The 26,003-nt window shown below is 33.4% G+C and overlaps 1 protein-coding gene across 6 annotated transcripts in view; it reads right to left on the bottom strand.

The window, feature by feature from the left end:
- Positions 1–26,003, bottom strand: part of LOC128983573 (glycerol-3-phosphate acyltransferase 1, mitochondrial) — a 223,575-nt gene that overhangs the window by 131,047 nt on the left and 66,525 nt on the right. For all 6 annotated transcript variants that reach the window (XM_054402900.1, XM_054402899.1, XM_054402894.1 and 3 more), the window contains one exon: positions 2,131–2,389. In XM_054402900.1, the coding sequence (XP_054258875.1) occupies positions 2,131–2,379 (249 nt within the window). In that variant the 5' untranslated portion in view covers positions 2,380–2,389. The remainder of the gene's footprint in view (positions 1–2,130; positions 2,390–26,003) is intronic.

Raw genomic sequence — 26,003 nt, 5'->3', positions numbered from 1 at the left:
AAGATATTTACAAGAAATGTTGATTATATTGATCTGTTATGTACCTCTTGAGTATTTCCATAATCTTTAAGTCAAATCTTTTAAAGTCATCAGAAATTATGGATGTTGTTCGTTTTAAAATAACGCCTGTAATACTTAGCTATTGCTTGAATTCGAGCAACAGGGACACTAGTTTAACATATTTCTAGATTTAATAGTACCATAATATGTGTACATCTATGAGAAGAGAAAAAAAATAATTCTACAACCACTTATTGTACATTGTATAATTTTACCCAGGCAAAGCCGCGTTTTTCTGCTAGTTGTGTTTAAATTGCTAATGTGCCAATGAAATCAGAACGTAATAATTAATTTCTGTTAACCTGTAAGAAGAGGTTCTTACATCTTAAACAGAGTATAAAAATTAAAAATATAGATTTACGATTGTGTGCACCCATGGAAGTTTTATTGCCAATGCTCCTAGTTATAAATCTGACCTTGAGAGAATTGAAGCCAACAAGAATGGCAATACTGACCTCAACCTCGGGGTCACAGAGTCTTATCAGCAAGTATTGGTTACAAACTTACTAAAAACTGATTTGCGTCAAAAGTTATCATAGTTGCTAAATAACCCTAGGTTGTTTATAATCAGTAATGAGGAAAACCAAGATTAAAACACTTCATTCTAATATAGATCATAAGTCTATTTCATTTTAAATTTAATTTTACATTTTGTTATTTTTTCATAAGAGATGCTTAACCCTCCGAGTGTTATGTGTCGTAAAATCGACACATAACACACTTTGTGTAGTGTTATGTGTCGATTTTTCGACTCACAAACACTGTTTACGGCGAAGGCTCTATGACTGACAAAATCTGATTGAACTTGATCGAGTTAGGTATCGTTTTATTTGGCAGATTCTAAGCTTTCTCCCGAGGTCTGTCTCTAAGCGCTTTTTTTTTCTCGAGCCGATCATAATTGTAGCAGACAGCTGACGTGCGTATTTGTAAACAGCTTGGTTAGCCTCGTACCGATGACTGATGTGTTTTATTACGTTTATCATTGTTTTAGTGTTAAAAATCAAAAGTAGTGATATACGTGGTGCTTTATGAGAAGATTTAAGTGATTTTGAAGGGCTGGTTGATGATCCTGAAGAAGTAGGTAGTGATATTGATGTAAATTATCAGCCAGATTCCTAGCTATGGTTAGGCTATGCATTCTTAGCTAAACGCTATGTACCAAAATCTGTTTTTTGCCCATAACTTATTTATTTGCAAATCTACTTCCTTATATTATTATATTTTTGGAATCCTCATAAAATTCTGAACAAAGTGGATATTTTAAAATATTTGTAGACCTATAAATTATAACAATTTATTGGGCGCAAACATAAATTTTTTTCATTTATTTTATAATTTTTGAGAAATGTTAACTTAACCCCACAAAAATTGTTGACCATTTTTTTTGTAATGTTTTATATGTTACATTGAAGCCCATCATTTTCCAAACAAAATTATATATAAAACAGTATACTTTACATTGTTTTTAAGTTTCTAAGGTACATTTTAATAAAACCCTGCGATTGCGCAATAAATGGGCGAACATTAAGACCAAAACTAGAGACACTTGGAGGGTTAAAATATAGTAAAGTCTTGCAACAGAAAAGTTCTCAAAAATTTCTGATTGTCCTTTGTCATTACTATACTAAACATAAGTTGTAGCATTGACTATTGGATACAGAAGAAGACATCCCATCTATATGGATCAGCTGTCGCCAATTTTTTACTAAAAAAGATGTAGTTCTGTGAGCCAGTCACAGATTGCGCTAAAGCCTAAAACTCTATTTTGTACCTTATTTTATTGTTACTGACAAGTTTATTTTGGAAATAGATTTAGATTTAGTAAGTTGGGTGGTATTTGAGCCAGAATACAAGAGTATTTTGTGACTCACTAAATCTGTCAATTTCGACCAAGCCAGACTGTGTTTATTTGAGGTTCCTTCCACCGGCTAAGCAACTCATTATTTAGCTTAATATGTATTTCATACACTCAGGGATTTCACTCAAAGCTACAATCGTCAGAGCAACACGCTAATGCCTGAATGTGACACTAGCTTAGTGGTTGAGGGACTATAGTTGAGTGATACTGACCCTACTGCTAGGAGTGCAGGATGAGCAGGTGAGTCCAAGGAAGGGCCGCTGCTGTTTCTCAGGCAAGGGGCTCCACTCTGTCTCCTTGATGTTGAACAACTGACGGTCAGAAACCTGATGTATGAGGTCCTTGCTGCGTGTGCGCGGCGTGCTCAGCTTAGTAGTGCGCAGACTGTGGTGCGTAGGCACACTTTTTGTCTCCCATCGTGTATAAACCTCCTGAAGTCTGGTGGACAACACGTCCACCATCGTGTGAAACCTGCAATCAATCATAATACTGTAATAAGCTCATTGTGATGTACTAAGTATAGATATTGATACACCACTTACTTTATTAATACGATGCAATTAAACATAAACATCAACATCAAAAGTGAAAGCTAACTTTTGACTCCAAACTCAAACTGTTCGATATAGTCCACGTATTGTATGGTAAAAAGTTACACCATTTTGAGCGTCTAGTTTGGGGGGGGGGGGATGGGGTTAAAGTTAATAACATGGTAGTTTTTTTTTATTGTTATTGACTATCTCAAAAACCATGTGGTTTAGCGCAAAATACGTTAGTTACAAATACCCTCGCCGCAGCAAACCTGCCGACTAAGCGAATTTCCATTTGTCTGAATTGATTTTCAGTTAAATATATTTTAATAACATTAGGTTTAACGAGTACCTAGGTTTGCTGCTACAAGGAAACTAATAAAGTGTGTTTTTGAGTAAAATATTGATAGCTTAGTACAAAATAAATATATTTGCCAAGTTTGATCAAAATATATCCATAAACAAGCAAACTACAACATTTGACAATATTCTCCATAAGAATAACATGGGAATTTTAAATTTACAATTTTTTTAATTTTCTCCGTTACTAATAATCGAACAAAAATACTTTTATATACTAAATTATTTGTTTTTTTAAGCTCTTTAAAAAGGTTTAAAGAGAAATCGGGAAATTTTGTGTTTTGAGGGTCAAAAGTGAGAAAAACCAATTTTTACCCCATAAAACCCCCCGTAAAGCCCCGTTCCCATGGTCCGATCGTGCTGGTTCGCGAACTCATTCAAGTTTATCCCGCTTTACACCTTTAAACCAAATTTCATCAAAATCGGACAAAAATTACTCAAGTTATCGAGTTCACGGACGTATATATATATATATATATATATATATGTCTATATATATATATATATGTCTATATATATATACATATATATATGTCTATATATATATACATATATAAAAATTTGAACGAATGGTGTTTTTGGCCTCTGGGGACATCAAAATGAAAAAGTAAATCGGTCCCGGGTCTAGGTCTTACCGTGCCACCTACGGTAATAGCTACTTCCCTATAGGGAAATTCGCTAAAATGATATAGGCCTATGATAAATTTCAAATAAGAATGGTCCTTTTCATAATCTTGTGAAAGGGAATGGTTACAGAGTTACAAAAGTTAAAAAATTTACATTTTTTCAGTTTTAACACTTTAAAAGTCTCGGGGGCAGCTAAATATTTAAAAAATTAACAAAGATAGTTACAAAATTTAGATCAAAGTCACTGGCCATAAAAATTGTTTCAAAACATTATTCAGTGATACGCTACCTTCTCAGGGGGACAGGCTGCTTGGAGTCAGAAGAAAATCTTTAAAGTAAGCATAAGTTGATGTCCACATAAAATTAATGGTCTTTTGTTAGTAAAATACAATGCCGCAAACCTGAACTTAAACAGACAAACAAATAAAAAATGGGATCAGCTCAAAGATTCAGAATTTCAAATTCAAGTAATCTTTCAAGGGCTGCGTATTCAGTAATCAATCAATACAATGGGATATACTTTTTATTTGAAGTATAATCTACAAGAGAATTGACTATTTACAACAGGACAGTACGTCACAGGCTCAATTTAACAATACGTTGATTTAAGCGAATTTCCCTATTGGGAAGTAGCTATTACTTGTAGGTGGCACGGTAAGACCTAGGCCTAGGACCAATTTACTTTTTAATTTTGTATAGATAGATAGATGTTTAAATTTGCTTTGACATTTCAATGTAAACCAGAAGAACTGCCAAATTGCTTATTTAAAAATTTCAGACAGCTGATCTAAAGAAATTAAATAGGTCTATAATATTTTACACAACTATGTGGTAGGCTTAATTAATCCAAAATGTTATCATAGAATATGTTTTTCTAAACTATGTCAATGGTTATAGAAAAAGATCTCCTCATCCTTTCTAAGATACATTGATTAACAACAATACATGTAAACATCACTATTTTTGTAACAATTTACAGTATTTGCTTTTTGGAAATGCAGCATTGCTTTGTCATTTGCATTACTAGGTAGCGTTCGCAGAGGTATCCACAAAATTGAGCGGAGTCATCAAGGGTTCATATTATATTGTTTTTGTCATACTGCAGTAAAACATTCGTTTTTAATGCAAGTGTTGCGGGTGTAAAGTAGCATTTTAGCTCTTTAGGGAGTAAAAATCGTTTTTAGCCTCTGTCGAGTAAAAATCAGCTGTTGTCAACTCAGTTGTAAATTTTGATTGTAAACGATTGCATGTATCGAAAATATGTATAGATTCATGCTTCGTAATCATTTTAACCTACAGTCTACAGTCTCTTCCCATAGCATTTTAGCATTGCAGATACATTAATCCATTCCCACACTCAACACTGCTCACCTTTACTACTTCCTTCACCTCTTCCTACGTCACGGACCTGTTTTTTTTTCCTTCCAATAGCATTTTAGGATTCCAGATACCTTAATCTAATCGTCATAAACAGTTCCCACACTCCGAAAAACTCGCCTTTACTACTTCCTTCACCACTTCCTACGTCACGGACCTGTTTTCCTCCCTTCCCATACCATTTTAGATTTGTAGATACCTTAATCTAATCGTCATAAACAGTTCCTACACTCCGGACTGCTTGCCTTTACTACTTCCATCACCACTTCCTACGTCACGGACCTGTTTTTTTTTCCTTCCAATAGCATTTTAGGATTCCAGATACCTTAATCTAATCGTCATAAACAGTTCCCACACTCCGAAAAACTCGCCTTTACTACTTCCTTCACCACTTCCTACGTCACGGACCTGTTTTCCTCCCTTCCCATACCATTTTAGATTTGTAGATACCTTATTCAATTGTCATAAACAGTTTCCACACTCCGGAGAGCTCGCCTTGACTACTTCCTTCACCACTTCCTACGTCGCGGACCTGTTTTCCTCCCTTCCCATAGCATTTTAGGATTGCAAATACCTTTATCTAATGGTCATAAACAGATCCCATACATCGAACAGCTCGACTTTACTACTTCCTTCACCACTTCCTACGTCACGGACCTGTTTCCTTCCCTTTTAATAGCATTTTAGGATTGCAGATACCTAAATCTAATCGTCATAAACAGTTTCCACACTCTAGACTGCTCACCTTTACTACTTCCTTCACCACTTCCTACGTCACGGACCTCAAGCTAGTGACGTCATTTGATTATATTTATGATCCATACCGTTTCTGTTCTAATATCTGCGGATTAATGCTATCAGCTATTTCTATATCTACTGCATTCAAAAGTCAACAGCTGATCATATGTCTTTGTTTTTGTTTATGTGTCAAATACTGCTTCCATAAGGATTACATTGAAACTTTGAGACACAGTGGGGCGGATTCCTGAGAGCACAATTTGTTTTTCAGGATTAATTTTGCCAACAGTGTCATTTAGAGGCTTCTGATTGACTATAACGAAGGTTTAGTAATTGAAAAATTATTTTTGTTCATAGAATAAAATTATAAATGCCTCAAATTCAATTTTATGTTTTTTTTTATTATTAAATTAAACCGTCATAACCTAACCAAACCAACCAAACGTGCTGACAATGAAAAAAATCGAATGAAGGTTTATTAATCGAAAAAATAGTTCTGTTCATAAAATAAAATTATAAATGCCTCAAATCCTATTTTATAATTTTTTTTATTATAAAATTTAACTATCATAACCTAACCAAACTAACCAGACTTGCTAACAATGAAAAATCAAATGAAGGTTTAACCGAGAAAAATATTTCTGTTCATAAAATAAAACTATAAATGGGTCAAATTCAATTTCATAATGTTTTAATTATAAAATTAAACCGTCATAACCTAACCAAACCAACCAAACTTGTTGATAATGAAAAAATACAACACAAAAAAAATAGTGCTACGGGTGGGATTCGAACCCGGGTCTTTCGGTTCATCAGCCCAGCACTCTATCCACTACACCACCGACGCCGTTGGGATCAACAGTATCGTTGCGGTAATGATGTTCCCTCAGCCAATCAGAAGCCTCAAAATAATACTGTAGGCAACACTAATCCTGAAATAAAAATTCAGCTTCCTGAGAGACTTTTTTACCGCCATATAGATTTTGGCACTCACCGATATGGTCTTTATCACTATGCAAAATTTGAAAACGGTTGATTCAGCTGTCTAGGAGGAGTTTGCGTATTACGAAATGCATAAGAATCGACGTATAAGAGCTTCGCTCGCTCCGCTCAATTATTGTTGCCAATTAAGCCGCATGACCATATGAACGAGGTCCCTCATTTCAAGAATCAAAGCCAGCTTCCCTACAAGTATATTACACTACACCTAAACTTCAGAAGAGATATTATATTGAACACTATATGTAATTGATAAGGCTGAGACAACTGACATCTGCATGTCATGGAATCAAAGTTATGCTAAAAAAAAATTGTATTGCTAAATTTAGGGGGTTATTCATTGGCACAGACGTACGGTATGATGACCGACGTGACGAAGGAAAAATAAAACTTACACAACTTTAGAGTGGGCCTGCCTCCCTTTGAAGTAGGAACGTGCTTATTCAACAAACAGATATTTTTTCAAAAAAAGCACAGATTTAATCTGCGTAACACTGATGAAATCGCAGAAGTGTGTACCACAAAAGATCCACCTATACGATTTTAATACTATTTAAATATTCTTCCAAAAGCATCTATATAGATTATATTCATCAAAAAGAAGATAAACCAGTTAACATAGGAACAATAACTCCTATGACGGACGGTATAAGAAATATGTTATTCATTGAATGATCAACCATATTTTGTAACTAACGCAATACAGGTATTCATTATTGTTTCTACACTTATTTATTACTCATTAAACAATGCTAAATGCTCAATATTTTTATAATTTCACTCTTTTGTCGCAGTTAGAAGAATTGTCGTAAGCCTTTAAAGCAACCGTCGATTTCGGCGGGTTTCACCTAGTTGTTATATATTTAATTAAAATATTGTAGTGTAACAACAGTTGGACAGAGCACCAGTTTAGCACCCCATTAGATGATCTCAATTAGCCAATCATACAGTTGTGAGAAGAATATAAATAGACCTTACAGCACAGTAGTTGCACAGTCTTCACAATTTAGATGAAAAGAATATTGACTGGAGTTCCCTTTTTAAAACATTACCATTATACACGGTCTCGCAAAAATTATAATATTTTGGTTGTTTGTTAACAGATCTTTACGAATGAAATATTGTTGAATTGATCATGACAATTTGCTTAGAAATCCTGTACTTTTAATAGTTTTTAGTAGAATCACTCATTGTCAAGATATTTAAACTAGAAGATTTTAAATGGCCGCCATTTTTAGTTGGTAGAATATGTCACTACTTCTGTTTTTATTTGATATGTCACAAGGGATATCTCGCAATTTCAAAATTTTAAGTTAAAGGTAGGGAGAGAAAGGGGGTAAAATATCTCACAAATTTATGAGCCGATTTTCAATTTATGAGGGAGAGGAATGTGAATGTAACGTTGAATTAAATAAAAAATAATTGGGCCCCCTACGTCAATAGATGATTCCCCCAAATTGCATATTTCTATTTATTGCGGTTTTTACATAAATAAAGATACAAGTTAAAAAAAAAACACCCTGTATATTAATTAGACAAGCCGATTCTTTGCGTCAAAATTGTGGACAACTGGCAAGTCGTGGAACGACGGGAGAGGGCTCAAATTAAAGGGCTCGATCCCGTGATGGCGGGAAAAATAGTGAAATTCCCTAGATGTCAACACAAAATTAGATATAACGTAAAATGTTCTGCATAAGAATAGCATTAGAAGCCATTTACTGCTGACTTTTATTTAGGCCTACTTCAATACAGCTGATCGTGATTTATCATTAAGCCAGTAAGCAATATTACATTATTTGGATTACTCATTTGACAGTTAATTCTGCAATGTACTGTATACTATATGAAACCAGAGATAACGTTACCTACAATTGAGACTTTTTCGTAACGTCTTAGAATGTTGAAATCAATTTTACTGTGCAATTTGCAAATTTGTGTATTTTTATGTAAATTAGCCATGCACATGATAAGTAGTAGAATCATGTGAGATGGCTAAAATCAAAGGAAATGAATTCAGAATGGCTGAAACACATCAGCTTTGGTTTTATTTTAAAACATATGTTCACAAAGTTTACAAAATTATCTTACTTTGATTACAGTTCTTATTTGTTATTTTCTTGTTTATTTTGTTAACACTTCTGTGAATTTTTTTTGTTTTTTTGTAACATTTTATTTAATTTACAATCTGTTCAACAAAAAATAGAACAATAAGCAAATTTGATAAAATTTAAACACAGTAGTTAGTCTTTATCCAACAATAGAGCCAACACGCAAACTTTGCGTATTTGGTACAAAGTTTGAAGTCTAAAAACGACTACTTAAGTCCAAAACATGGCATCTTTTCAATCTGTATGTATAGTTGCTGTTGTCCAATAAATTTATAGCAAGGTAGTTAGGATGGTACTCTAATTTCTTTAAGTATTTGGCACTTAATTTTGAAATTTCTTCTTTGACTGTTGGGGTTCGACTGTCCCTGTGAATTACTTCGTTATTGACGAACCATGGTGCCTGGAGAATGTGTCTTAGAACTTTAGATTGGAATCTTTGGATGATGTTCAAATTGGATTCACTGGATGTCCCCCACAGTTGGATACCATACGTCCACACTGGTTTTAGAATGGTTTTATATAAAAGCAATTTATTTTCTGTTGTTAATTTAGAATTTTGATTTAATTTGCCAAGAAAGATTTTTAAATTTTAAATTTAACGAAATTCTCTTGTTCCAGATGTGGCTTTTCCAAGTGAGTCTTCTATCAAGGGTCAAGCCCAAGTATTTAACCTCATTGCACTGTGGGATTTAAACGTTGTTTAGGGTAACTGGAGGACAAGTGTCTAATCTTGTTGTAAAGGTTGTATGGACCGATTTACTCTCATTTACTTTGATCCCCCATTTTTTTAGCCAATCGGAGATATCATCGAGTCCAGTCTGCAAAATTTGTGAAGCTATAACAGGGTTTTCATGAGAGGCTATAATAGCAGTATCATCAGCGAATGTTGCAATTTCGACATTAGGATTTTCAGGGAGGTCCGCCGTGAACAATGTGTAGAGAACGGGGCCCAATACACTTCCTTGGGGAACTCCTGCATGAATTTCGTGAAGTGGGGTAACAATATCACCAAATTTTACTCTGAAGTGTCGATTGAAAAGGTAAGACCTCATGAGATTGAAAAATGTGTGAGGAAGATTACGTTTTAGTTTATAGAGTAAACCAGTATGCCAAACTTTGTCAAACGCTTGACTCATGTCAATGAACACAGCAGAACAAAACTTCTTTGTCTCGATATCCTCTTTGATAACATCCACCACCCGATGGACCTGCTCAATGGCAGAATGTTCTTGCCGAAATCCAAACTGGTGATTAGGAATTAAGTTTGATTCATCAATCACAAAACGAAGGCGCTTTAAAAGAAGTTTTTCAAAAACCTTCGAGGCAATCGGGAGGAGACTGATAGGCCGGTACGAACTAACTTGATTTGGTGGTTTTCCAGGCTTTTGAATCATTATAATTTCAGATGTTTTCCATTGAGTAGGGAAATGCTCAGTTCGCAAAATGGAATTGAAAATTAGGGTCAAGAATAAAATTGCTTTTCTTGGAAGTTCTTTGAGAATTTTTCTTGTGATTAAATCATACCCAGGAGTTTTGTGCAGTTTTAACCCCTTAATTACTTTTATCACTTCAGAAGATCGAAACTGAGATATCGGCAATGACATCTGATTGGGGGAGTCTGTGAATAAGACTGTGAATAAGAGTCTGTGCTCTGGGGGTCTTATCATTGAACCAGAAAAAAATCCTGTAAAAAATCACATTTCAAGGTTATTGTTTTGTTTAAGGAATGTTTAACATGAAATAGCCCCATTGACTTAATAATCAATGATGCAAGATTAGTTAGGGAACTTATGTTTGGCTTTTATTTCAAATCATATGTGGAAAATGTATTCAAAACTTTTGTTGTAAATTTCATAAAATTTAATTTGACACCTAATTGTAGTGTTTATTCTATATTTTGTATGAAGTGGAATAACCCCAACAGTTACTCTAGAGAATAGCGGGAATAATATGAAATAGGTTCGTACAGACAATACATATTTTTCTTTCATTAATTACTATGGTAAATTCCAATGGGCGGAAAAATAACACTATTTGCATGAGACTTTAACCAGGTACCTACTGCCTGTTACTCCAAGGAAAAAAGGTTAAAATAATATAGCCTAACATGCATGTATATTTAGTAACAGTAAACCCTAGAGGTAGTTTCCGTTTCTTTACGTTTCACTAACCAAAAATCGCGGCCGCCTTTGACTCCAGGCCACGGCCTTTACCTATATCAATTCTGATGAAAAGTTTTCTCTTGATTTGTTTCGTTTAACATGATAATGGAACCCTTACCAGTGGCAAAAGAGGTAGTAATCAGTCAATGTTAAGTTTATTTATTTTTTTTTTTACTTAGCCTACAGTAATAATAAATACTATGTGAAACCTGTCGAAATCAACGGTTACTTTCAAAGCTTACGTTAATTCATCTAACTGTAATAAATTGGGTGAAATATACATATTTTGAGCATTTAGCATTGTTTAAAGAGTAATAAGTGTGAAAACAATAATTATATAAATTGCGTTAGTTGCCAAATTTGGTTGATCATTCAATGAATAAAATATTCCTCATACCGTACGTCATCAGAGTTATTATTAGTATGTTATATGGTATATCTTCCTTTGGAAGAACGTTTAAATAGTATTAAAATTGTATTGATGGATCTTTTGTAGTTAAACACTTTCGTGATTTCATCAGTGTAATTTGATTTTATTTCAAAAGAAATTTTTTTGGGAAGACATATTCTAACTTCAAAGGGAGGTATATCCGTAACAGCGTAAGTTTGATTTTTCCTTCGTCACGTCGCGTCAGTTCATATCGTACTTCTGTGCCAGAATGAACCCTCTAGCATAGTTTTGAGAAATAATTGATTGTGGGGTTACTGTTAAAGCTGGAATTCCTTGACATGGGTGATGTCAGTTAGTTGTCTCAGCCTTATCAATAACATAAAGTTGTCAATATAATCCCTCTACGGAATGTTAGGTGTAGTGGAATACTTGAAGTGCAGTTGGCTTTTATTCTTGTACTGTTAGGGGCCTCCTCGTTTATATGGTCGTGCGGCTTCATAGGCAACAAATAATACAAATGACATAGCAATGGGACATTTCCAAAAAGCATAAATACTGTAAATTGGCCGTTACGTATATATTGACGTTTACATATTATTAATCAACGTATCTTATAAAGGATTATGTGATCTAGTTTAAAAGGAATATGACCTTTCTGTCATGACAGTAGCTGAGTATTTTCTCTTTGTACCATCTTTTACAGCCAAAATGTCGTGTTATTTTCAATAATGTTACCAAACCGCCAAGTGTGCCAAAGTTCGTAATATAGGCAGGTGCAAATAATTTGTCAAGATGGGTTATGTAGTAGGCTAGGTGTTTGGATATTTCTATGTTTGGATTTTATTAGACACGATAAGAGCAGATATTTCTACATAAATATTTTATATGTGTACAATAATATGATAAAATGTAGGAAAAAGTTTTGATAAAGGCAGGCACCAACCCGTACAATAGATATAAGATAGTTCAATAAGAAATAATTTAAGAATTGCTGTGCTAAAAGGATTTTCCACTGATTTCGTAATGGAATGTTATATTGCAAAACATGACATGATAAAGAAGAAAATATCGGTCCCGCGTCCAGGTCTTACCATGAGTACTACGGTAATAGCTTATTCCCTATATGGGAAATTCGCTAAAAAACAAGATCAACTTTTTGAAAAAAGATAAGATATTTACAAAATATTTTGATTATATCTAACTATTGTGTAGATTGTGAGTATTTCCATAATTATGTAATGCTTCGCAATTGCTCGAATTCGAGCAACAGGTACACTAGTATTACAATAATTTGTTTGACATTTGCTTTGATATTTCAATGTAAACAAGAAGAACTGCCAAATTTCTTATTTCACAATTTCAGACAGACAGCTTATTCAAAGAAATTAAATTAATATTTTTACACAACTATATGGTAGGTTTATTTAATCTAAAACTTTATAATAGAATATTTATTCTAAAACTATATCAATGGTTATAAAATTTAAAAAAAATCTATTACTGTAACCCAGGCTCTGCTTTAGATTTTTAAATTGTCTAAGTGTCTAAGACATTCCATTACCACAACAAGATTGAAGCCAGTTTTAGAATAAATATCCTCGCCGCAGCAAACCTGCTGACTCAGCGAATTTCCGTTTGTCTGAATTGATTTTCAATCAAATCTATTTAAATAACATTATACTCCGCGCCAAAGCTGGTGGCGGCTGAGGGATTAGGACGGCCAGGTCTGTGAGCAGGTCCGACTTATGTAGTTCTACCTGGCGGTCCTAATCCCTCAACCGCCACCAGCTTTGGTGCGGAGTATAGGTTTAAAGAGTACCTAGGTTTGCTGCTACAAAGAAACTTACAAAGTGTATTTTTTAGTAAAATATTGATAGCTTAGTATGTAAGTGTGTTAAAGTGTCTGTGATATATTTTAATTGAAACAGTATGAAAATTACAATGTATAGATGTTTTGTTTGAATTTGGAGAATTTTTTTATTTAAACTGCTTAAACTGTGTTTTATTAAGTAACCTAACATAACATGCAATTCACATTGACTTTTTTACATTTAGGTTAGTGTTTTGCTACACCTATGCTTAAATTAAACTAAAGAATATACTAAATAACTAAATTGTATGCTGTTGATTTTTGTGTTCTAAAGTCTGAGGTATATGTGTATAACTATATTTAATTATTAAATGGTAATACAAAATACTCTTATTTTATCTTCACATAGTTCACATAGTTACAGTTCACATTTACTTTATTGCATTTCAACAAATTTATCATTTGTGTTTTACTACACTACTAATTAAATTAAACCAAGAAAAATATCATAAATTAAGCTGTACACAGTGTTTTTTTGATTTCTAAACTAAAATCAATGAAATATCTGTTGATATATTTACTTAATCAATGGTAAGTGTAAAATTGTAAATACAATGTACCGTGGAACTGAATAAAAGAACTTGTTTGTGTATTAAGTTGTTCTTTGATATTTTTGTAGAGTAGAATCAGAGATGCAATTACACATATACTGTACTGTATTTACTATTACATTTTTTTGTCCTTGATGTTGATCATATTAGTTTTGTCAATCGTCTTTAATGCTAAATTAATAATTTACAACTTTTTATAGTATAGATATTGTTTCTTTAATATTTCAAAAGACTATTGATAAGGCACAACAATAGTTTATAACAGCTGATGTTAGTGTTGTCAGTGATTTATTGTGAGTGGAGATGGAATGGTTTGTGATTTAATTTGAAGAAGATCGACCCAATAAATTTATTCATGTAAATTTAATAATTTGTATTTTTGCAACTTCAAGATTGAAATTTAAAATGACCTACACAAGATTTCAAATTAATCCAAACCAATATGGCGGTTTCCACTACAGTACTTACCAGTTTAAAGAGCCATAAATGTTTCTATAAAGGTCATAAAGGTTGAATATTGTTTCTAAAAGCATTGGGGATGTGTAACTATTTTATAAAACAGATGTACAGATCAAAATGATTCTATTTCATGTCCTCTTCCTGTTGCAAAGCACGGGTACAACAGCTAGTACATATTATACCATGTATGAATTTGAACGGATGGTGTTTTTGGCCTCTTAGGACAACAAAAAAGTAAATCGGTCCCGGGTTTAGGTCTTACTATGAGATCTATGGTATTAGCTTGTTCCCTTTATGGGAAATTTGCTAAAAAGGTGAATAAGGCTATTAGATTTTAGCGTGAAAATATTTAAGTGATAAAGATCTACCATTATATTTAGTAAAAAATCTAATTTCTGGTGATACAATTGCTGTAGGTTCTCATGGTCACCTCCTAGTGCATAATTACCAGTGTTTCTTTATGTTTAAACTAACTAACTTTAATAATCATTGAAATTGATTTAGAATAAATAATCTATCATACAGTTTTTAGATTGAATAATCCTATCACATAGTTGTGTAAAATATATTTACATTCTTTGGATCAGATGTCTGAAATTGTGAAATGAGCATTTGGTAGTTCTCATTGTTTACATTTAAATGTGAACGTTAAGGTGAATATTGTAAATTTTCTCATGCTTCCATGGAGACCAATTAGTATTTACTTTTGAAAACGTGACACAGACAATCGCCGTAAGTGCATGTGACTTCCTCCTTGCCCACATCATACCATACACCTAGCCGAGAAGTTACAACCTACTTTTTTAATAGGCTACAAGACAAGTAGTCAAGCCTGTCTATAAAAAATAAGAACAATAGAAAGAAAGAGAAATTAGTTTATAATATGTTTCTTTAACTACAATAAATATAATAAACGGTATCAGCATTCTGACACATACTTTCTCCCATAAGTTTGTCAACAACCTTTATTAGGTGTAAGCGGTGAGAGTAAATATACAGAAATGGGATTTGTACAATTTTGTTCAGAATATAAAGGACTATAACATACAATAATTTTTATAAAATCGTTTTTGGGAAAATCCTATTTTTCCGTTATTTTATGGGGTTTTATGGGAAAATCCCCATTAAAAATCAAAATTTCTAAAAAATGAAAAAAAACCTATTAAAATTTTAAGGACCATAACATACTATGTTGAATCAAAACCAGATTTTTTTCTAAAATCCTACTTTTTGTTATTTTGTGGGTTTTTTTTTGGGAAAATAACATAATTGACAATAACTTTTAAACCGTAATTTTTACAGAAATGGGATTTGTACCGTTTTGTTCAGAATTTAAAGGGCTACAACATACTATATTTTTATAAAAATCGTTCGGGTCATTTTTGAGAAAATCCGATTTTTCCGGTTTTTTATGGGTTTTTATAGGAAAATCCCCATTAAAAATCAAAATTTCAAAAAAATGAAAAAAACACCTGGAGATACTATGGATTAGAACCTACATACCAAATTTCATCGAAATCAGACCACAGGTGTAGCCTCTAGCTCTGTACACATCCAGACACACAGACACACAGACACACACACACACACACACACACACGCATACGGGGTTTTACCGAATACTCGCAAACACCTAATTGTGGCATCTTTCAACCTGCGGCCACCAGTGGATGAAGGAAGGTGGTAGAAACATGTCTGCATCGATATTTTTAATGAACACTCCATTTTAACATCTAACATTCCAGTTTTTAAATTGTGGCACCATGCCACAAATCGGTATATATCAACAGTGTGTGGACAGGATGCCACTAATGCGTTGTAGTGCTTGAGCGGTGTGTGCGCCCCCCCTACTTCTCGCGTGCGCTGTTGCCAGTTCTCCGTTCTAGTTCCTTCATTCCGTTCTGTATTCATGTGGCTATGCTCTAGCCGCTGTAGCTCATTTCCCGCGCTCATGACGTCGTCTTTTATTAGTGTAAGGATTTTATATGAAGTTTTTTTCAAAGCTCCAATAATTTTTACAATTATTGGATTTAAAGTCAATGGACCAAATGAAATGTCGTGAGGATTACATAAAACTACATGCTATTTTGTTGATATTTTATCGTCACATTGTATGTATGGTTTACGAACTGAGATACTTGGAATAAAGGCCTTAATGTGCTGGGTAAATTATCAGTTTCATGGGAATCTATATATTAATTACGTAAGCCGATTTTTTGCGTCAAAATTGTGGGCGACTGGGAAGTCGTAGAACGACGTGAGAGGGCTCAAATTTAAGGTCTTTATCCCGTGACGGCGGGAAAAATAGTGAAATTCCCAAAATCTTAACACAAAATTAGATATAACGTACAATGTTCTCCATAAGAATAGCATTAGAAGGCATTTACTGCTGATTTTTGTTTACTTCAATCCAGCTGATCGTGATTTTATCATTAGCAAGTAAGCTTACATTTGAATTACTCATTTGCCAGTCAATTCTGCAATGTAATGTATACTATATAAAACCAACTATATAAAGGGATAACGTTACCTTTAATAATCAAGACTTTTTAGTTATATCAAAGTTGAAATATGTAAATCAATCGCACCTTTAGGAGGATTAACACCACATACTTACACTAGGCTAATAGTGGTTTTTTAATGTTGATCACAAACAAATTTAGGTCCAAGTTCTGTCAATGGGATGCCTTTACTTAAGAATAATTTTGTTAAACCTTTACAAAATGAGCATAGACTTAGAAATAATAACTGGGTAGGGTATCTCAACACACCATTTTTTGCCTTTTCTTATTTGACGAAGACAATTTCCAATACTGTATTTCAATCAGGGAAGCCTTGTTATCAGCATTAACCAAAAAACCAAAGCTACCTTAATAAACCAATATTTATTCATAAACATGTTTGCTGCCTTTAGCAGTTAAACTCAGGAATCATTCAAATTCTTTATTGAACATAACGTTATCAACAAAAGCAAACAAAGACAAACAACAAACTGTTTTGTTTTTTTTTGCACAAAAGATATGTTGTAGTGGGATATCTAGGCCTATCCTGACATATAGATAATTTGATTCAGAGTTTGTTTAAATATTCCAACAATAATTCCTTTTCCGTAGCTTTTTAGGGACTATGTCCCTACAAGCCACTAGTTTACATTAAAATACGCAATAAGTATGACTCCGTTTTTTCTGTATGCATATAATTAATTCATGGTAATGTAAAAGTATGCGTAACGAATTTTTCACCTCACTATGATGTTTTTAGCTGTTTTACATACATTTAGCTGGTTTATATTAATATTGGTGGCTGAAAGTTACGTTTTGCTGGCCATGCCAGCTGTCATCGTCATATGGGGACCGAGCAGGGGTTTACATCCCTAGGGCCGCAAAATCACTTGTTCGCCTATTTACTTAAAACATTAATGTATATTAAATGCAAAAGCTGTATCCATGGCATTGCAATAGACTTGTTTTTTGTCACAGCTGCCTAGACAACTATTTATTGTTATTTTTGATTTTGCTGATTCCTCAAAATATTTCACATAAATAAGAGGGACGTTATATTGCAAAACATACTTGGGTAAAAAAAAACGCTCGTACCACGAGCCAAAATGGGTTTGCAGCTCTCGATCGTTTCACGTTCTCGACTTCGTCCCGAACTTAAAACCCGATATCGAGTCGGCAAAACCTCACTTTAGGCCCTAGGTACGAAATATACTATTTTTTTACGGTGGAATTAGAGACCCAAAGATTCTCACCCCGTTGCGAAGCATGGGCAGATAGTTAGTTATAAGATTATAAAGTCTTTACTGTTTTGTCTGTACATTGCGTAGACTCATGAAGTGTTTGGTTATTTCTACGTTGTATATAATAAGATAGCCGAAACGAGTATTGTGTATATATCTGTACGTTTGTTTGATTCTTACTGTCATTGTGCCTGTAACGCAAAAATTCCAATTCACGTGTCCTACCTTGGGAAAACTAGAGTACCGTTCATGATCCAAATAGTTTTGTAATTGTTTGAATAAATTTGCCAAGTTTGATCAAAATATATCCATAAACAAGCAAACTACAAAATTTTACAATATTCTTTATATGAATAACAAGGGAATTTTAAATTTACAATTTTTGAATTTGTCCTGTTACCAATAACCGTACAAAAACACTTTGATATACTAAATTATTTGTTTTCTAAGCTATTTAAAAAGGTCTGGATATAAATTGGGAAATTTTGTATTTTTAAGGTAACGTTTTTCTCCATTTAATATATTAGTAACAATATGTATAGTATCAAATTCAGTAATAACATTGACTACTGTATTTAAACCTTAACACAAGTGTTTATATATTCATTGAGGCTACTGGTGCTACCGCTGATGGCTTATGCATGTGTACGTTAGTAGCTAGCAGACAATTTGCCAACAAGGAACATGAAATCAGCTGTTCCCCGTCCTCACTGTCGCGGTTGCTCGCCTATCATGTCAACAGCTGACTGCTGTAAAAATTGGATGAGGCGACAGTAACTTTTTCTAGTACGCTTCTTTACCATGGCATCTGCTAATTCAATTTTGTCCTAAAAAATGTATACACATCTCTAAGATTTGTTGCCAACTAACAAGCAATTTAAATTTAAAAAAAAAAAAAACTATTGTTAATCATCCTGCAAAACTGCTAATAATTCATGATCAAATTTTCATCAGAATTCCGTTAGTTTAAATCAACGATCACATAAGACCAATAGATGGAGCACATCTATATAACTAACATACAAGCAGTTGAAGCCAGGTCCGCCATCTTAGTGCAGGCTAGAAGTGGTAGATGCCAATGAAAACGGCACCAAAACTCAATGTCCAGCTTCAAAATAACTTGACATTTAGACTAAAGGTAAATCGTTGACACTTCGTGTGAAAGATGTCAATTAGTCTAGGACACTATTGGTTCTAATTAAAAGCTCAAAAGTTTATATTTTCTATTTTAAATCTTGAAATAAAGTCAGTACTTTTAAATGAGTTTTTAAATATGACATAACAAAGTTCGTCGGCTGCTACTGTTTTTATTTCTTCGTCAGGTAAGTTAAAAAAACGGTGGATTTTGTGGCTAAAGAGCTCAATTTCTTGGATAATATTTTTTTAAATTTTTATAAAGGAGAGTTGTATAAAGAGTTTTAGAAACCATCTTGTGACTTTGAAAATTTTTACATTGTAAACCAAACGCTAAACCTTTAACACACTTTAATACGATATAGATACATATATTATAAATTAATTTGTAGCTTTTTAGAATTTTTCTTTCGCCCAACAAGTTTTTGTAATTATTGTTAACTAACTTTTTCTAAGATACGGTAAGCGCTAGGAAACAAATTAAAAGCGTATTTTAAAGGCCATTGTTCAACCGTCATGAATTGTTACATACCAAACTTTAGGGCCCATTGGTGACATTGGGGGGTGGAAGTCTAAATTTAGTTCATTACAATTACGTCAATGACCTTGAGCTCTGCTAGTAAGATGCTGTGGTATGGTAGCGTGTCGGGGAGAAGGGTTATTGTTCATGCTTACTCATTCGCTCTTACCCACAAACAAATTTATTTCAAGCCTAAAATGAAGAATGTAGATCTAACTTCTATATTCGTTTGGAAAACGTCAGTAAGAGGCAAGTCTAGACTGTTCCTATGTCTGCGCGGTCCATTACTAGTTACTTTCTTTACTTATTTTTTTTGAAAGCCTATGTGTCGATTATGTATCTTGAGCAATGTAAAATCAAGATGACGTTGTTCAAACTAAGATATAAGTTTGGACTTCCTTGTGTGACCAAAATGGTCGCCTACAGAGCAACAGAAGAATCTACAATTTCTTATAAAATCAGTTTTATTGACATTTGCAGACAGTTTTATATAATTGTTTTAAGGAAACCCAAAATCTATTATTGGCAGTCATAAGTTAATATGATTTGAACTTTTTGCCTTATACCAATGAAATACCATGTGCATATTGGTCCTCTGGTCCTGTTAATACAATTTTTTGAAGGGTTTCTTTTATAATTTAAAACTATATCATTGCACAAGCATTTTCAAGGACTCTCTGCAGTTTTGCGTACTCTTGCAACTACTAATTCAAGAATCGGTTTGATGACCGATTAAAAATAATGTGTTGATACGTTATAAAGATTCAACTGTTAAATATCATAGTTTTTGAGGGTGGGACTGGAAATTTAGACTATATTAAAGATTTGCATTCATAGTAGAACATTATATACTTTAAGTAAACCAACAGAAAAAGATTGTTTAAAATTTTCAAGTTCATTTTAGAACAAACTGTTTGCTCCGCCTCCCAGTTAACTGAGAATTTCAAGAAGTAGAAACATATTAAATAAATAATAAGTGAAGTTAAATATATCCCACAGTGATTTTAAAAAACATTACACAAACTTCACGGATGCCAATATACTTCTAACAACCTTACTAGGAATTTCCTAAAACTGATATTGTACGTTGAAATAGGTTTATCCATCTATCTATTCTATTCTATATTCTATTCTATATACTATTATATAAGTCTGTGTGTGTGTTTGTATGAGCTAATCTCAAAAAATACTGATCCGACTATGCTCAAATTGCACACAAATGAAGCTACAGCTCCTAGGATACATATAGAACTATTACCGCTTCGATATTCACCTAGGGCTTTGCCCCGTGGGCTTTCAAAAATCTGAGATGAGAGATTTAAAAGTAAATATTGATTGATGGTATCCATGGTAACAAAGAACAAACCTATTAAGTTTAAAAATGTAAACAAGCAGAACTAACTGTCAAATTGATTTTGATTTCTCAATTCAACACAGCTGGTTCAAACCTTATTAAATACTGCACGAATATTAGAACAGAGAGGGTAAGGATTATAAATTTAAAATAATGATGTCACTAGCCTGAATTTATTTAACATTACCTAAAGGAGCTGTCAAACCATATTTTAATGTAATTTCATTATTATAGGATTGTTTCAGTTACAGTACTTCATTTGTTTATGATCTAACTATACTGAGTCTGTTATAATATTTGTGAAATGTTGTAATATTATTTATTTATTTTTATAATAATTCATTTTAAAATAAATCATTCAATGGATATAGGAAATAATCAACATTCTATATTGCCCTATCAACCTAGGCCCTTATCCTGAGTTATGGGGTATATTCTTTTGATTATTTTGTTTGTAAACAGTAATATAATCCCCCTGCCCCAGCAAACCTATAGACTGAGCCAATTCCCGTTTGCCTGATTATAATTTCACTAAAATATGTTAGAAAATTGCCCTATTAACATGTTTGGAACTATTGTGATAGGTTTTCGTTTACAGTGCATACCATTAAACACATTCTTTTATTATAGGTATATGTGTGCCACACTATAGGATACCGTATAAATTAAAAGACCATATTTTCTTAGACCGTTTCCTTTCCCATCACTGCAATGATCATGTTCTACTTATATGCCAACCCCGTACGAAGGTCGGGTATTCTACTAGTTATTAATAAAGTTGAGAATACTAAAGGTTCTACAAAACAAAACATTGAATACGGTAATAAAAATACATTTGTATGAAAGTAACAGATAGATTGACAAAATTGTAAAACGATCGTATAATATCTAACAATATCAAATTATTTACAGTATCACGGTTACAACTTTTAAACTACTTTTGTTATGACTCAATGTTAACCTCTTTAGGACCTTTCATTTTATGCTTTTGTTAGTGGGGACTGGTTAAAACACCACAGTAGGTTTTACAAATATGATTGTGAGATGATATTATAATCTGAACTAGATTATGCGTGTTGATAATAATATGTATTTTAATTTAAGTACTTTAATTGATTCGGTTATATGTTTACCTCATATAACATTTGAACATGGATTGAAACATTAGATGTCTTTGGAATACTCTGAGAGTGAGAAGCAAAACATAACTTTCAGCGATGATGCATCAAAATCTACCTTTACTGACTGATTCAGAAATGTAATTGCAAAATATTTTGTCAACATGACTAAAATGTTAAAAAAAAAATAGATGTATCAGCACGAAATAGTTTGTAAGATAAAAAAAGCAGTCTAGGACAACTTATATAGCGTTCTAACCTCAAACATTGTTATCGTTTCAGTGTACAAATTCAATTGATACAAAATAACTACGTTACCAATTTATGTTTGTAAACAAAATCAATTTTTTAATGGTTGCGTAATAGCTATTTACATTACAAGTGTAGTAAGAGCGTTTTTACTTCACGCAGGTGAATGTTGTGCAACGAGCGGAAGCGAGTTGCATATAATTCACCTAAGTGATGTAAACAGCACGCTCTTGCGTAACGTGTAACGTACAAGATTTTACCTGACCCGACAATAAACATGGGTTTACGTACAATATTTTTCATTATCCATTTCACTCATCTTCTATCAGTAACGTTCTTTTACTAACAAAAGCTAGGTTAGGTAGAAAAATACTTTAAAGCATAATAATAACATTCAAGCGCACAGCTGATTTCTAGCGTTGAACATCGTTGGCTCCATAGAGTTATATTTTTTAAGTTAAGCACTCAATGTTATTTAAATGGGTTTCTTTACATCACCGAGTGATTTTTTGATACTTTACATCACTCGAGAAGTAAGGAAGTTGTATACATCACGCTTGGGATAGGGAAGTTTAACATGGCGGGTTAGGTAAATCAATTTAAATTATTATTTATAACACAAATTATTTGTAATGTAAAACATTGTTCACCACTCGGAGCAAAAGTATATTATTTATGGTACTTAAATTGTTTTATAGTACGTGGCAGTATAGTATTATTAGTTTATTAGTTGCTTGTTGCACTGTTCTACACACTGCTCAAGCTCTACAGCTCATTAAGTGGCATCCTGTCCACACACTGTTGATATATACTGAATTGTGGCATGGTGCCACTATTTCGAGTGTAGGCTTGCGCGAGAATTGGCAACGTAGCATTAGGAAAGTTATAGTTCCGGCGGACGGCGCGAGGCGCGCTAGCTACCTGTATGGTTTCGTGTTCCACAATTCGGTGTGTACCTGTGCTACTTAAACTCACATCAACGAGTTCAAAAATACTCAATTGTGGCATGTGATGTTTAAACGACGTAATAATGCTGGAAAACCTCAAAAATGATCGAATTAGCTGTGGCACCCTGAAAAAGGTGCCACAATTTTTTAAGGTGCCACAGTACGGCCGTGTGCCTGTGAAGGATGCCACTATTCGGTGAATACAAACACACACACACACACACACACACGCGCACACACACACACACACACACACACACAGACATCACCTCGAAAACCACTTTTTTGGGTCCAGGGGGACCACCAGTCCCCCAGGATAGTCCAGTGGGGTATCCACTTAAAACTCAAACTCAAAAATGTTGACAAAAACAATACTTTCTCCATAGGCTACTATGGTATAGAGGGAGAAAGTAAAAATTTGTTTACGAATAGTTCACGAAGAAAGTGTTAGCTATTATAATGGATTCTTAAATAATTATCTTTATCTTTTGTAAATACGAGATAAGGGATTGACATAATCTTGTTATTGCTCTATTTTAAATAGTTAGTTGTGAGCAAATATTAAGTTGTTGACAGTTTTTATTTCTATTTTGAAAACATTGTATAAGCAACTATGGAGCTTAAAATAAATATGTATTGTTTTTCAATGTGCTTGGGGTAAAATTTTATAAGCAGTATCCCAAACAACCAAATGAAAATATTTAACGTAATTATCTGTGACTAATTTCCATTTACCTGATTGGATATTCAATCAAATCTATTTAAATAACATTAGGTTTAATAAGTAGCCTACAGGTTTGCTGCTACAGGGAGGGTAATAAAGTGTGTTTTTTAGTAAAATACTAATCTATATTTACAGTATAAATAGCTTACAAAAAAATTAATAAATTTGTGAAGTTTGATCAAAAGATAAAGATTAATTGGCAAATCTTATGTTTAAGGGTCAAAAATGAGAAAACCCAATTTTTACCCCATAAACTCTCCAAAAACCCCGTTCCCATGTTGTCCGATCATGATGATTCGCGAACTCATCCAAGTTTATCATGGCCGACATAATATATATATATATATATATATACAGGGTGTCCCGGAACTCTCTACCAATATTTTAGGGCATTGCTCCTGGGTAAGAAACATACCTAAACATCATATTTAAATTGTCCGGAAGTCCTTAGCTACTCACACAGCCACCATTTTGTTTTTTTCAGTTAGTTATTAATTTTTTTCTAAAGAATGGTTAAACATACGAAATGGAAACATTGCACAAACATTAATGACAACTAGACAAAGCTACAAAAAAATTATGAGGATTTTTTAAATTCATAAAACAAAATGGCGGCCATTTAAAATTTTTATAAAATCAACGGTTTTTGAGCTATTTAAGAAACAACATTTTAAATGGTCGCCATTTTGTTTTATGAATTTGAAAAATCTTCATAATTTTTTTGTAGCTTTGTCTAGTTGTCATTAATGTTTGTGCAAAGTTTCCATTTTGTATGTTTAACCATTCTTTAGAAAAAAATTAATAACTGGAAAAAACAAAATGGCGGCTGTGTGAGTAACTAAGGACTTCCGGACAATTTAAATATGATATTTAGGTATGTTTCTTACCCAGGAGCAATGCCCTAAAATATTGGTAGAGAGTTCCGGGACACCCTGTATATATATATATATATATATATATATATACGACTTTGAACGATAAGTGTTTTGGCCTCTAGGGTCATTAAAATGAAAAAGTACATCGGTCCCGGCTCCAGGTCTTACCGTGCCATCTCTGGTAATAGAGCTACTTCCATAAAGGGATATTCGCTAAAAGTAACATTTGGACCTAACAATCGTTTGATGTAATGTACCAATATTCCCAAACCATCCTTTATTACTTTTAATTGAAATGGTGACGATATGAAGGTAGGTATTTTAAGCTAAGTATGAATGGAGATGAGTGTAGGACGAGTGGTGTGATCTTGTAGTCTTGTTATTGACTTAAGGCTGACATGTTCCTTAGACAGGACTGTTCATTAATAGTCCATACAGCCAATGGCAACTGAGGGACCTGCAGTTTATAATGGAATCCGAACCACATTTTTACAAATTGGTCAAATTATCCGGAAGTACTGCGGATAGTCATACTGCAGTACTCACCAGTGCGGATGTCAATCCACACCAGGGAGTATCCCATTCCCAGATCATGCCTATAAGTATCCACAATTCTTGACCTCCAAGTAGCTGGATTACAGGACGACGATACCCACTCCACTCCATCTTATCCTGATTTAATGCCCAGCCATATTGAACCAGACCAGCAGAAGTTAAAATTCCAGTTCGCTCTCCACGACCAGTAAGAAACCGACGAAAGCCACCTTGATTAAAAGACGTTATTGTTCTAAAAAGTTTATGCTCTTCTCAATGAACCCACAGTTCTGGCTGAACCTTGAATCTTGAACCTAAACCAAACGGAATTTTCTCAATCTTGGCCAGATTTTGCAATTCAGGCAGAAATAATCCTGCATGGATCCATACGATTAGCAGATGTAACTTTTTAAATATTTGCCTGCTTTGAGAGATAATTGAGTAGTTAAAAACGTATTTGTGTGAGAGGGCACCCTCATTAATATTAAATACAGAAATAGGCTATGTGTGGAATTTGCCCAAGTAGTTGTCAGCATTCAATCCAGATAAAGTCGTTTGTAAATAGTAGGCCTAAACTTCAGTTCACGATTTAAAATGTCTCAAACAATAATGTTTTGGACTAGCCGTTGTATCTATATAAATAAAATTACAGTTTTGTCTGTACATTGCTTAGTATCATGCGGTTTTTGGTTATTTTTACGTTTCATAGCCTAAGA

The sequence above is a fragment of the Macrosteles quadrilineatus genome, unplaced genomic scaffold (genome assembly GCF_028750875.1).
Source record: "Macrosteles quadrilineatus isolate MER2022 unplaced genomic scaffold, UCM_ALF_1.0 Scaffold_1__1_contigs__length_201487025, whole genome shotgun sequence".
Classification (NCBI taxonomy): Eukaryota; Metazoa; Arthropoda; class Insecta; order Hemiptera; family Cicadellidae; genus Macrosteles; species Macrosteles quadrilineatus.
This window is presented reverse-complemented; position numbering and strand designations above follow the sequence as displayed.